The sequence below is a fragment of the Rhinolophus sinicus genome, linkage group LG04, assembly GCF_036562045.2.
Source record: "Rhinolophus sinicus isolate RSC01 linkage group LG04, ASM3656204v1, whole genome shotgun sequence".
NCBI classification, from domain to species: Eukaryota; Metazoa; Chordata; class Mammalia; order Chiroptera; family Rhinolophidae; genus Rhinolophus; species Rhinolophus sinicus.
This window is the reverse complement of record NC_133754.1, coordinates 110,603,355-110,617,319: the sequence shown is the minus strand read 5'-3', so window position 1 is coordinate 110,617,319 and position 13,965 is coordinate 110,603,355. Positions and strand designations below refer to the sequence as shown.

The 13,965-nt window shown below is 41.9% G+C and overlaps 1 protein-coding gene across 3 annotated transcripts in view; it reads left to right on the top strand.

Annotated features, from left to right (window-relative positions):
• The first annotated feature begins 996 nt into the window (after positions 1-996).
• The window catches only part of SECISBP2 (SECIS binding protein 2), a 36,151-nt gene continuing 23,182 nt past the window's right edge, over positions 997-13,965 (top strand). For all 3 annotated transcript variants that reach the window (XM_074330217.1, XM_074330216.1, XM_074330215.1), the window contains exons 1-5: positions 997-1,155; positions 2,118-2,263; positions 7,673-7,922; positions 8,535-8,652; positions 10,257-10,486. Coding sequence is in view for 2 of the 3 variants with exons in the window: in XM_074330216.1 (XP_074186317.1) it covers positions 1,120-1,155; positions 2,118-2,263; positions 7,673-7,922; positions 8,535-8,652; positions 10,257-10,486 (780 nt within the window). In the remaining variant the exon portion in view is untranslated. The remainder of the gene's footprint in view (positions 1,156-2,117; positions 2,264-7,672; positions 7,923-8,534; positions 8,653-10,256; positions 10,487-13,965) is intronic.

The window sequence follows — 13,965 nt, the reverse complement described above, 5'->3', positions numbered from 1 at the left end:
GGCTTTATACATAATGAGCACAATAACTAGCCTTCAATTTACTCCCACCCCCAGGGACCGATCAGCTAGACGTCCAGGGTTAGCAAGCCAATAAAGATGGCCAGAAATGCTAAGTAAACTTGGTTGGGTTTAGGGTAGACCAAAAAGTATTGAGGGATGGGGAACACTCACCCACCTCCAGCATGAATTACTAGTGCTAGACCCTAGGCCTCTCCAGACGAGATTTTTGGATGTCCAGGCATGTTTAATCAACCTGTGGGACCAGCAGAGAAGGACCCCTAGAGAACTGGAGCTGCCTGCATTTTTCCTGCTTGAAGTACCCGGCAGTCACCCGGCAAGGGACAGGAAACCTACAATTAACCTCAGGTTAGGAGTTTGCACTTAACCCCTATTGGTCAAACAGCCTACATGGTCGGCAAGCTTTACATCTACTGCGTGCACCTCACTCCTAGCCGGAGCAAGCCCGGAGTACTTCCTGCTCCCCCCGCCCTCCTCGCCCACCTCCCGTGCCTCCGGCACCCGCTCCATTTACTCCTGCTGGGTGGATGGCTCCTGTTCCACCCGCGAAAATCGCACTACTCCACCTCTACCTTTCCCAGCACCCTTCCTAAGTCAATAGCTATTTGTTGAAAAGAAATGAGCAGTTTTGAAATTCTTTTTGGTTACTTCCAAAGCGCTTTAAGTCCCTGGAAATTAAGAGATCAAGTCTTGTTGGCTTTCTCGGTCTGTCGGACTACGGGTACGCACTTCTAAGTCCCCCAACCCTGCTCCCGGTGCCCGCCACCCCGTGCGGAGCCCCTATCCGCGTCTGGCCAACTCGCATCCCCGAGTGCTTTCCCACTTCCTTAGCGGAGACTAGAACACGCGGAGTGGGTCAGCGGCCCAAAAAATCACCCCTCCGGCCAGCTCCGCGTAGGCCCTGCTCCTGAGCGGCCACCGCCACAGCCACGCGCACTTCGGACCCGGAGCAAGGCGGGCCGGGGCGCGTTTCTGTGACGCACTTCCTGGCGTCCACTCGGAAGGCGGAAGAGCGGTGCCGTGGGGCGCTGTGCGCTTACCCCGCCCGCAGACGGGACGGCTTCTGGCCTCCCGGGCCCGGCCCCCTCCGATCCGCGGGCCATGGCGTCGGGGGCGCCGCGGGAGCCTGCAGGCGAGGTGAGGACGGCGGCTCCGGACGCCCCGGAGAGGCGGGGCCGCGACAGGGCTGGGGCGGCGCGGGGCGTCGGGGCGGGCGGCCGGTTCCCTAGCCCCAGGCGAACCCACACCGTCCGCGGCTTACTGGGGTGAGGAAGGACGCTGTCGAGGGGACATCGCCCCGTCCCCCGGGCCGATGCCGCGGGCGGGCTGCGCCAGCTCCCCTCACTCACGGCCAACGGGCTTGTTAAAGTAGTAGCTGGTTCAAGCGTTTTCTGAAACTGGAGTCTCCGCTCGACGTGCGCAGCGTAACCACTAGATGGAGCCCCAGCAGTCGCATAAATCGGCTTTCAAACGACTCAAACACGGTGCTTAGAGTTGGCAGTGAAAGTAAATCTCATAATTGTATCTATCTAAAAGCCAAAAATCAAATTTTTCACTTTCAAAATCCAAGGACTCATGGTGATAGATAAATAAAACAGCTTCTAGTGGTTCACTGAGTGAAAAGCAAATGGTTTGTGTAACTTTCTTGAGAAATTCAATGGAAGTAAACTTTCGCAATGTGTTTTGAGTGCTACAGGTAAGCACTCCGTGGGTATGTTTGACCACCGACAGTCCTACGGTGCTTGTTTAACCCTAAGTACAGCTGAGAGGAGTAAAGTACCCGAATTCCAAGTTAAAGCTAAGGAAACGTTGTCAGTTGTGTTCCTAAGTAACTGATGTAGGTTGAATTTTACTTTAATTAGTGTCCTTATTTTTCACTTCAGTATTTGGTAGACCGCTTTTTCTAGTTTAAAAAAAGGAAGTATTTGAGGGGAAAATTGTTAACAAATGCTTGTTTTTACTAGGCAGAGATTTGAACAACACTGGCGGCATTAGCCTTCCCAGGGCTGCTAGAGCAGAGCAACTCTTTGGGTTTTTTGTTTGTTTATGTTTGGTTGATCTCATAATGTATGTAACTAAAACCTCCTTTTTTCCCTCAGAGCATCAAGTTGTCAGCAGATGTCAAGCCGTTTGTCCCCAAATTTGCTGGGCTCAGTGTGGCATGGTTAGAATCTTCAGAAGCAGGCGTGTTCCCTAGCTGTGCAACCGCGTACTATCCTTGTGTTCAGGAATTACAAGTGCCTGAGTATGTATTCTTCTAACCTTATCAGAGGACTTTGTTTCTTGGCTTTAATGGTGATTAGACTTTAAAATATGCCACAGCTAATACATTCAAGTTCTCAGAGTGACTAGAGAAGATACTTCTTAGCCGAGAAAGGTCTGAGCCAGTAACATAAGTGTGTCCTGCAGCAAAAACTGAAGCTTCAACTCTCCTTTTCTTTGCCTATATGTATTCATTTATTTTGGGTAAAGGAAGTGTGGAGACTGCATTGCATCTCTTAGTATGAAATGCTGTTTCAGGGTTTGTTTGTGCATACAGTTTATAACTATATCATGTATCTAATGGAAGATGAAATGGCAGGGAGGAGTGGGGAGGAAATAGGGCAGAGACAAGCCCAAATAAATCAGCATGCCCTTCTGTTTTAGGGTTTCATATTTAAAAATCTTGCTCGGGAAGGAATGGGGGACTAGCAACCGGGGCTGCCTCTTTGAGTGGATAATTCTTTGGAAATTGCTGGGTTTTACTTTCAATCATTTTGGTCCTATGGAGATGGTTTCTACAAATTTTGGTTCTAAATTCGTCTAAATCTGAGTTTAAATAAGGCTTATGTTCTGTAAATTTTCTTTATCCTTTTCAAGATACATTCTTTAGGTATTTACAGAATGGTCTCCATGTTAGCTGAATTTAGAAAAATAAATGTTAAACCTTTCACATAATTGTGTAGATTACTTGTAAATTTATTTTTAAAGTGTGACTCTCCTTTATACTATCAAAGAATCCTTGTCTTTATGCTCCTTTGATAGGGGTCAAACTTGTTTCCTTTTCTCTTTTTTTTTAATGCCTGCATGGTGTGATTGAAAGTAAATAATCTTGCCCCACCCCCCACCCCGGCTCAGGCGCTTGGAGCAACGTGCTACTAAGGCCAAGGTCGCTGGTTCCATTCCCACATGGGCCAGTGAGCTGCGCCCTCTACAGCTAAGACTGTGAACAACCGCTCTCCCTGAAACTGGGATGCCGAGGACAGCAGGAGCCCGGTGTGAGCTGTGGTGGGCGGGGCTGCTCTGAGCGGCCCACCAGCGACTGGCGACCACCTGCTTGGGGGTGGGGGTGGGGGTGGGGGTGGGTGGGGGAGGCACGCAAGGCTTTTAATACCAGCAAGGGCCAGGGAGCTGTGCCCTACAACTAGACTGAGAAACAGTGGCTTAAAAACCAGGTGGAGAGGCAAAATAAGAAAATAATTTATACTTCATATAAATTCTAGAAGTCTGTTTACAAGAACAAAAATTGGAATGAATAAGAAAATCATTGAGTTGTCTGGTAATTTAGGAAATATTGAAAGTTGTATTTTTTGACAAAAGCTGAAGTCCAGCCTGTATGTGTGAAGGCCTTTGGTAGGAATACCCAAGTTTTCCACTGTAATTTCATCCTTTGTAAAAGGGATGTTAGCATGGGTCTCATTTGAGTTCTCTATCTTGGGTGATTTACATAACAAAACACAAAATACATCTCAGTAATAAGGACACTGAGCCAACTGCTGGGTGAGATTGTAGTAACTCAAAATAAAGGTGGAAAACATATAGCAAAGCAATGTTGTGGCGGTAACATGAATTGAGACAAATCAGAGGCTTAAGGACACGCAGTGATGAAATTTAAAATTACTTTGCTTACCCCCTTATCCTTTTCAGCTTTGATTTTGTTTTTAATTGTTTATAACCAAGGAAAAGATTGCCTGACAATATTCCTGACTGGCAAGAAAACAATTAAGGACAAAGGGGCAGGGTTATAACAAGAGCCTTTAAAGTTGGGATGAAATGGGGAGACTACGTAGCTGAGAACTGATTATCTAGTCTGTTCTAATGGAGATTAAGAAGTGCATTGCTCTAGTTAGATTCTGTTTAAATAGAGATCTCTTGCTGCCATGAAAAAAAGAGAGTAGCGTCTTCCTCTTTACTATTTGTTCCTCTGTAGAAACCTAATTCTGTCTGTCCCCTTAAAGGAGGGGAGTAAACGTTTACAGAATCTGTCCGCCTCCAGTGACACTCAAAGGGACTGCATTTATTAATTTGGGGTTAATTATTGAAAGGCTACTGTATGGAAAATGCTAGATGCTAAGGGGAAAGACTATCTCATGAGCTGAGCTGAACTCTTTTTGTTGGTCTTATATAGACTTGAACTGATAGAGATGCAAGAAAGTCTACCAATCTCCAAATTTATGTTATAGATGAAGCAAATATCAGTAGAAGTATTCTGGTATCTAGAATTGCCTATGTTTGGAAAGTACTGATTATTTACTGGTGCAATGAATAAATAGAAGCTATGCGAAACAAAATAGGTTCTTTGTTTCTTGCATTTAGTTTGGATATTATATATGTTCATTTCTTTAATGCTTGCCACATCCATGAGGTCGATAGGAGGTGTAGTGTTATTTTTCCACCTGAGAAACAGTTTAGAATTGCTTGTCCAAATTTACTAAGATGGGTAGCACCAGAACCAGAATTAGCATTCACTTCTTCTGACCTGAATTCAGTTGCAGTCCTCAAAGCTGCTATATTGCTGTTGGCAAGAGTCATTTGAGCATTTTCAGCATCTTTCGGTATACTGTGAAATGTCACAATGCATAGATGGATGCTTTTAAGTTAGAAGCTCTCAGCTATGAGAACTACCGTCCTGACAGAGTACAGCTCAGATCAGTTTGGTGGGTGGAGGAGTGGCTGGATCCCTAACAGGGCCTGGCCTGACTGAAGCGACCAGGTGAAAGAGTGTTGGGGAGACAGTAGAGGAGTAAGTTCTCATTGTTAAGGGGATGCCATTAGTCAATTAAAAGCCTGCATAGTACAGCTGAAAAGTTTAGGTTTGCTAGTTACAAAATAGGGAGCTTTGGGCTCACTCCGGATTCTGGTTTGACCTTAGGGAGAGGGGCTTGAAGGCTTTGACTGGGTTCCAGGCACTGGAAGTAGAGAAAAAAATACATAGAGACCCGCTTTGCAAGAACAAAGGAGTACATGATTGTCCATGCATGTGTTTTTGTGGGAAAAGTGCGATCGCAGTTTCCAGTTGAATACATAGAAAGTATCGTAGGATCATTCATGAGAATACAAGTTGGAAGTGGGTTTGGTTTGGGGACCAAATGTTAAGTTTTGGACTTATATGTGCCAGATGGGGGGAAAAGTGAACTATCAAGTAGCAATGACACATAAGTTGGAGTTAAGGGGCTGGAGATGATGAAGGTACTGGATTGAAAGAATATATGTGAAATCCCGAGCAGAACGATGAGAGGTTTGGACTCAGTGAGTTTGCAGGTGAGGTAGGGAGAGTGCAGCAGAGGCAATGCCCTGGAGGAGCCTGTGGGAGGCGAGCAAGGGTGAAGAGAGGGCAGGGCTTTCCATTGCACGCCAGTGGAGTTTTTCAAGTGATGGAGAAGAGTCAGGCCCAGCAGATGCCATGCCAAACAGGCGACTGAGCGTTGCAGGAAGGAGGTCGTAGGAGACTTGGGGATCATTGGTAGGGGTGGGGCAAGAGGGCCTGGAACAAAGGGGTTGGTGGGTATCACATGAATACACAATGGAGATGAGTGACTGACATCAAAGGCAGGTGCAGGGTGAGACGGTAGGCATAAAGGAGGTTGTGGTATGTGGTTGGGAGGCGTCAGTGGTTCGTGGCAATGGGATTTTACACACAAGCCATTTGAAGCCCCAGCAGATGCTGTGGGTGGTCTCTGTGACATTTTGTATTCTGTGTTGTTCTCTACATGTAATTGTATTTGCCTTGGATGGAAAGGAAAAATACCAACTTCCAGAGGAAGAAGGACCAGTGATGACATGTCCAAAGTGGATATGTGATAGAGCCAGGACCCAAACCAAGGTCTGCTGACTCATGGGTGACAATTTTCTGGATGACAGCAGCCTTCAAAACCATTACTGGATCTGTCCCCCTTTTCTTCTTGATCTAAATTTCATTTATGCATTTTTTTGGACTTGGGATAGTCTTTCTTATCAACCCATCTTCCTTGCCCATCTTCTCTTGTGAAGATTCTTTTCACTTTCATCTGACCCCATTAGATTTTCTGAGCATCAGACGAAAGAAATGGGAGGTCACATCTAGGGTGAGCTTCTAGGGAGCCGGCATGAAGCTTTGAGTCTCCGTCTTTACAAAGAGCAGCACTAGTCAGGTGTTCTGTGGGGCAGAAAAAGGTCAGGAAAAGGGGGTTTGTTTGGTTTTTAATTAGGGCTATTTCATTACTAGAATAAATTGCCGATAAGTAAAAGATCTTCCAAGATCTAAACTTCTTATAACATATCATGAATGAATCAGCAGCGATAAAAGGCAGCCTGTGATTAAGTACTCCATGGAAGCGAGAGCAGTGAATGTCCTCATGAGTGTGTTCCAGGTCTAGCCTGTACAGAGAGCTTTTCTCCTTCGGTGCAGGCTCTTACTTGGCAGCAGAGTAGAAATACGACTTCTAATAAGGGTGCCTGCCCGTATCTTCTGACAGTTACACATTTAGAATATCATATAGGATGTTCCATCAATAGCTTTGAATTTTCCTGCTTTTCAATGGACCAGGATACTTTGGGATTTCATTGATTTGCTACCAGAAAATTTTCAGCTGTGGAAATTCACAGAAACACCTGCTGGTGCTTTTTTGTAGGAATGAAAGGGTTGTAATTTGTATTTTAACTCAGCTCTTTAGCGTTTTGTCAGTGTATCAGCTTTCATTGCAAAATTGTTGACTCCTCTGGCCGTATATTGATTGCTAAAAAATCAATGTTAAGTTGTATTTTGATTTAGCCTAGCAGCTCAAGCAAATTGAAGCTATAGCACTGTTCACAGGTGGTGTCCGTCTGGTCAGCCGGGTATGTAGTTCGCAGGCCACTGTGCTCGCAGTGTCCCCTTTGCAGCTTGGGCCCTGCACGTCAGCAGAGCACAGGATGTGGTGGGCGTGGAGCAGGAAAAGGGCTGCAGCAGGATGTCTGGGCAACCAGAGGCCCCAGGAGGCAGGCCCTGCAGGTTGTCCAGACTGAAGTTGTATTTGGATGCTGGGGGCCTTTGTAAAAGCCCCCTCTGTAGAGAGAATGGTCTCGATGGCCCTTTTGGCCAGGGTCGCTGAATGAAGCTTTCTCAAATTTTGACATCTTGAGAGTTGAAAAGCTTCTGGGAAATCGTCGGGCTTTCTTGATGCTAATTGTAATAGTGTCCTGTCAGGGATGGTCCAGCTCTGTAGTGAAAAAATAGAACTAGGTCAGCATCTGTCTTTGCGGGTTAAGATGTCTTTGCAGATTAAGAAAGAAATGCTCAGAGGTTTTATTAGAGATATTTCAGTGTAGAATAAATGACCTCAAGAATAATAAAAGTTTAAAATTTTTTATTATAAAATATTAAGCTCCTTGGTTTGTGGTATGAAATCTGTAACTAAAATGTATCCTTTTTATTTAGGCAGAAACTCTATCCTGAAGATATGGCCTTTGGAGCTTCAACATCTCAACCTCAGTATTTACCTTCCGAGATGGCTCTTCGTCCAGACACCTATTCTCCTTACACTGTGGAGTCAGCACAAAATGTTTGCCTGGTACCTAGTTCCCAGCATGATTACAATCAACCCAGTTGTTACCGAAGTTTTCAGACAGTGAAGCCGCGGTATGAGCACATGTGCCCTCACTCCCAAGATACGAAAGCTCTGTTTAAGGTCAGTAAGTGCTGTAATTTTGTTGGTCACTTTAGCATTTAAAATGTAAAGAACTGGTCAATTTATGGCATGATACTCAAGTATCACATCTTTTTGTGGTATTTAAGAATTGTTTTGGTCTAACTTTTTTTAAAATGGTTGAGTTGTGAATACTTAAAAATTTGCAACTTTCAGCCTATTTAATAGTGGAATAATTGACCCTTAAACTGCATGGATCCACTTATACATAGATTTTTTTCGATAAATGTGTTGAAATTCTTTTGGAGATTTGGGACAATTTGAAAAAACTTGCAGATGAACCTTGTGGTTTTCTTTCTTTTTTTTTTTTTTTTTTTTGGTTTTCTTAACTGTTTCTTTTCTCTAGCTCACTTGATTGTAAGAATACAGTCTATAATACATATAACATACAAAATATGTGTTAATTGACTGTTTATATTATTGGTAAGTCTTCCAGTTAACAGTAAGCTGTTAGCAGTTAAGTTTTTGGGGAGTCAAACTTATATATATGCAGATTATCTACTGTGCAGGGGTGAGGGTGCCCCTAACCCCCTTGTTATTCAAGGGTTAACTGTAGTTTTCTTAATTCATGTTACTTTTTCATCTTTTTTGCAGAAAAAAACATATGAGCAAAAGTTTGACTCTAAGAAGGCTGATGGAACTGTATCATCTGATATAAAATCAATAAAAGGTTCACATGTGTCCATTCATGCTGGCACTAATTTGAAATCAGGTAAAAATAACAAACTCTTTAGTGTTCTGTCAGCCTACTCCAGAAGCCTTGCTGTTCTTTGAATAGCTGTTTCTGTGGGCCTGTTTATTGTGAAAAGCTGAGGCCATCAGACTTCCTGTGGGATCCTGGAGGCCTTTCTTCCTTTAATGGAGACCTGTTGTGTATGGGCTCTGTGATGTGCCCTTAATGTATTATTACCTTGTTTTACACAAGAACTTTTCTAAGCTCACATAGCAAGTAGGCCATGACCACACTCCGCAAAACATGTCCATAAGTTAAAGCTGATCACAAGCACATCCCTAGTGGCCATGTTTGTTTGTGACACAGCTTCTCTGGTATTCTGTTGGAACACTTCTTAATAGGCGAGACAGTTTGTGATTTCAGTTCTGTCCTAAACAATACCAAACCTGGAGCGGTATAGTTTACTCAGAGGACATTGAGTTCAGTTGTGAATACTTAAAATTTTGCAACTTTCAGCCTTTTTAAATAGTGGAGTAGTTGACCCTAGAACTGCACGGTCCACTTATACATGGATTTTTTATTTTTTTTTTTGATAAGTGTATTGGAAATTTTTTGAAGATTTGGGACAATTTGAAAAAACTTACAGATGAATCTTACGATTTTCTTAATATTTTTTTCTCACTTTATTGTAAGAATACAGTATGTAGTATAGATGATACACAAAACGTGTATTAATTCACTACTTATAATATTATTGGTAAGGCTTCCAGTTATTTGTGCCAGAAATCATGTCTGCTCTGGGCTTGAAAACTACCATTCTGGTCTGTGGCTAAAAGTTAGTGATTCTACATGGTGTCTTGTTTTTTGCCTGTAATTCATTTACAAGTGCAGATGGATTACAGCCATCCCCTATTTTTATGATGGCTTAAAACTTTGTAATGGTATACTTACTGGGAAAGATCTATCATTCATTTACAGGTATAATACAGGTTACGTGGTATATCAATTTTTCTCTTTGGGTTAACTTGACTCGTAAACCATCTGGTACATGGAAAAGTGAAAGGAAAGTTGAACAGTTAACTATAATAATTCTGACCTTATAATTAGTATATGTGCTGCTGAAGCGAGCACACTGACCTTGTAATTAAATACGGGCCTTTACCACTTTGCAGCCTACATTGCAACCTTCATTTGCATTTGAAGGAGAAAGATGAGGGAGAGGTTATAAGTTCAGTTCTACCTTCCCTCCAGTTTATTCCAGCAAACTAAAATAGGGAAAATTTCGTACTTAAAGGAAATTTGTTAGCATGTCTTTAAATTTGCAAATTCTAAAATGTATATTAAGAATAATAAAATGCCCAGCTGCACAGTCAGGTTAAGGTAACTATTTATCAATGTTAGAATTATGCCAAAAATTTGCAGAATGTTTTGGTTTTCTTGCTTGGTGGCCGAACCAGAGTGATTGCCACTTCTGGTCATGTGTGTTTACACTATTACACATAAAGCAACATTAGCAAAAGTTAGGCTGTTTGGACAATAACATGTCTTGCATCAATGGTGATAGATTTTTCTACTCTGTAATTTAAATGTGACTACAGATCAAACATCTAAATTTTCCCCCTACTTTTTATTCTGTACTACAGATGGTTATCATAAACGAACAGGCAAGAAATCCAGAATCATTGAAAAAAGTGAACCTGCCTCGAAACCTGAGTTTGAATTTTCCAGGTTGGATTTTCCTGAACTACAGGGTGCAGAGAACAATGAGATAGTAGAGACACCAAAACAACCTAAGTGGGGGCCATTGCGCTCCGCCTCTACAGACACTTCACTTACAAGAGAAGTGGTGAAACCCGCAGCAGTGTTAGCAGAGGTGAGTGCAGGCTCCTTCCCTTTGTTTCCGAACTCTTCTTTTCTGTTGTGTGAGCTGTTTACAGTGAGGCTATGACACCTAGTGCAGATATTCTTTTCAAAGAATCGCCAACTGTGTTTCCCTGAAAATAAGACTGGGTCTTATATTAAGGTTTACTCCAAAAGACGCATTAGGGCTTATGTTCAGGGGATATCATCCTGAAAAGTCATGGTAGGGCTTATTTTCCGATTAGGTCTTATTTTCGGGGAAACAGTAATACACTTTACTTTTATCTGGTAGCTGAAAGGTAGTGTAGTGTGTCAGAAGAATATTCTAGCATGAGTCCAGCTGCTTAGCCCATTGCAAACACCTCACTTCTAGTATTGTGTTCTGACAGCACTTTTTTCAATACAAACAGAAAGATTTTATTTAATCAAATAGTAATATTTAAACTTGTATAGTGTAATTTCTGATTTTTTCAGGCTTTTTATCTGTACCTCTTGTTAGTGATACAGCAGATTCAGCTAAAGTAATTGCAGTAAGTACATTCAGTTTGTTGCTTAGTAATTTTATTTTTTTAAATTATTTTTTTTTAGTTACAGTTGACATTAAATATTGTTTTATATTAGTTTCAGGTGTACAGCATAGTGGTTAGACATTTTTATAACTTATGAAGTGATCCACCTAATTAGTCCAGTACCCACCTGGCACTATGCATAGTTATTATAATATTACTGACTATATTCCCTATGCTGTACTTTACATGCCTGTGACTATTTTGTAACTATCAATTTGTACTTCTTAATCCCTTTACCTTTTTCACCCAATCATTCAACCCCTCTCCCCTCTGACAAACATCAGTTTGTTCTCTGTGTGTCTGTTGCTGTTTTGTTCGCTCGTTTATTTTGTTCTTTAGATTCCACATACAAGTGAGCTTATACGATATTTGTCTTTCTCAGTCTGACTTATTTCACTTAGTATAATACCCTCTAGGTCCATCCATGTTGTTCCAAATGGTAAGTTTTCATTCTTTTTAATGGCTGAGTAATATTCCATTGTATATACAAGGTCTGACAATTAAGTTCATGAACTCATCCTAAAAAAAGTGCTACATACCTCATTGCTGAATATCACTACAGTCACCTTCGAAGTTCTCCCCTTGGGAAGCTGTGCACCGACGCCAGTGCCTAATCCACCCTTCAAAGCAATTTTGGAACTCTTTTTCTGGAATGGCCATTAGACCTGTCGTCATATTACCCTTGATGTCCTGAATGACATCAAAATGTCTTCCTTTTAATATTTCCTTTATCTTTGGATAAAGAAAGAAGTCACTGGGGGCCCGATTAGGTGAGTAGGGAGGGTGTTCCAATACAGTGATTTGTTTACTGGCTAAAAACTCCCTCACAAACAGTGCCGTGTGAGCTGGTGCATTGTTGTGATGCAAGAGCCATGAGTCATTGGCGAAAAGTTCAGGTCGTCTAACTTTTTCACGCAGCCTTTTCAGCACTTCTAAATAGTACACTTGGTTAGTTGTTTGTCCAGTTGGTACAAATTGATAATGAGTAATCCCTCTGATATCAAAAAATGTTAGCAACACCATTGCAACAAATTTGTGAACTTAATTGTCAGACCTTGTATGTGTCATATCTTTATCCAGTCATCTATGGATGGACACCTAGGTTGCTTCCACACCTTGGTTATTGTAAATAGCGCTGCAGTGAACATTGTGGTGCATATGTCTTTTTGAATTAGTGTTTTGGATTTCTTAGTAATTTTAAATTACACTGTATTCACCATTTGATCTCAAAAGCTTTAGTCCATCAAATCAAGACATTTTCCTCTCATACAGATTGATTTGAAACTTCCAGGAAAAATAGTTAATGGGTTACTCGTCCTAAAATCACTTCTGACAAATTTCCAATAAAGGCAGAGGGGGGCACATCCAGTGTGGGTCAAGGAAGAAGAAGAAACTAGAAGAAAACAGAGCTCACCCAATTGTTTACCTTCTGAATGGAGAGGGGATTTCCATTTCTTGTCCTAGCACTCGTCTTGGGTGCTTGGACACTAAAGCCCGAAGGCTGGGTGGTGGTAGCCTACTGTCTGCAAGAGATGGGCCGTTCCCGTCCACGCAGTGACCCTTAGGCTGTCATACTATGGGCTGTGACAAGTAAGGCTGATTGGTGTGGAAAAATCACAGTGTCCTCTGGGCCCCCGCAGGGTATGGAGGATCGCTGAGCAGTCGAGGGGCTCCGTGACTTGGTCATAGGCATGTAGTGGAGAATTCCGGGCCCAGGAGTGCTGTACAGAAGTAGAGTGGGTGGGACAGGCAGGTGGGGCAGGCGGAGCGTGACTGACACTTTGTCCTGGTCACTGTTAGAGGTGAGTGCTGCGTATGTGGATGTGAAGTAAGGTACATCACGCTATGTGAGGAGATGGACCTACTCGTTGCCTTATTACATATTCACACTCTTGAATTGTGTGTGCAGTTTTTTTTCATTTTCCCTTTAAAAGAAAATTTTGTTTCCTGATCATACTAGTAGTATCTTTGGATACACAAACACAAAAAAATATTAAGAAAAAAAGAAAATATAATTGTCTGAAGTTGTATAACCAAGAGAAAACCATATTTAACACCTCATCTTTTGTTAATGATACATTGTGGGAATTGTACATGTTGGGGATTATACATATGTACAGATTTAAAGTTTTAAGATGTTTTTGGCATTTTCTCCATTTCATTAAATACTCTTTGAAAACATAATGGTTGCATTGGGTCTTTGATATTGATATGTATAATTGGCTTAACCATTTTTGAATAGGTAAGTCACTTCCATTGGCCTTGCTGTTTCATTGGCCTTGCTGAGCATAAAAGTTACATTTATTAAAAGAACAAGCTGTGTTTTAATAATTTTATTTTTTATTACTGGCTTCAGATGTAATGAAATGGAAAAATGGGTAAATATCTGAAGCATATCGGCTTTAGAATTTATTTTAAATCCATTCAAATTTGAATTTATAGATTTCCTTTTACTTTCAGTGCTATCAGTTACTTTGAGGTGTGTCTTAATGTACCCATTCACCCCTCACTCAGTGTCATTCGGGCCTTATGTTCCATGCGAATGGTAGCGTATCACAAGACTTTTCTATTTCTTGTCTTTGTGGATGTTTTGAAGTACTTTTGGGACTTCAGTGTGTAGGCTGGGTAAATGGTGCTTTCACGTTCACATGGGGGCACTGCAGTTTCAGGATCGGTATTAGTGCGTCTGTGCTGATGCAAAAGTTGTCTGTGGTATGTTGATCTTTTAAAGGTTGCATGGTATGTGTGGTATGAACCCGTTATTGGGATCCATGCAAAAATGTTTATCTCCTGAGCAGTGAAGCAGGGAGGTGCTGGCTAAGCTGTAGACAGTGGGTGGTTGTTCTTCTAGGGAGAGAGATTTGGCAGAAGGAAGTAATTGAACTTCATATTCTGCACTTAGGTATTTGGAATTTTTAATTAG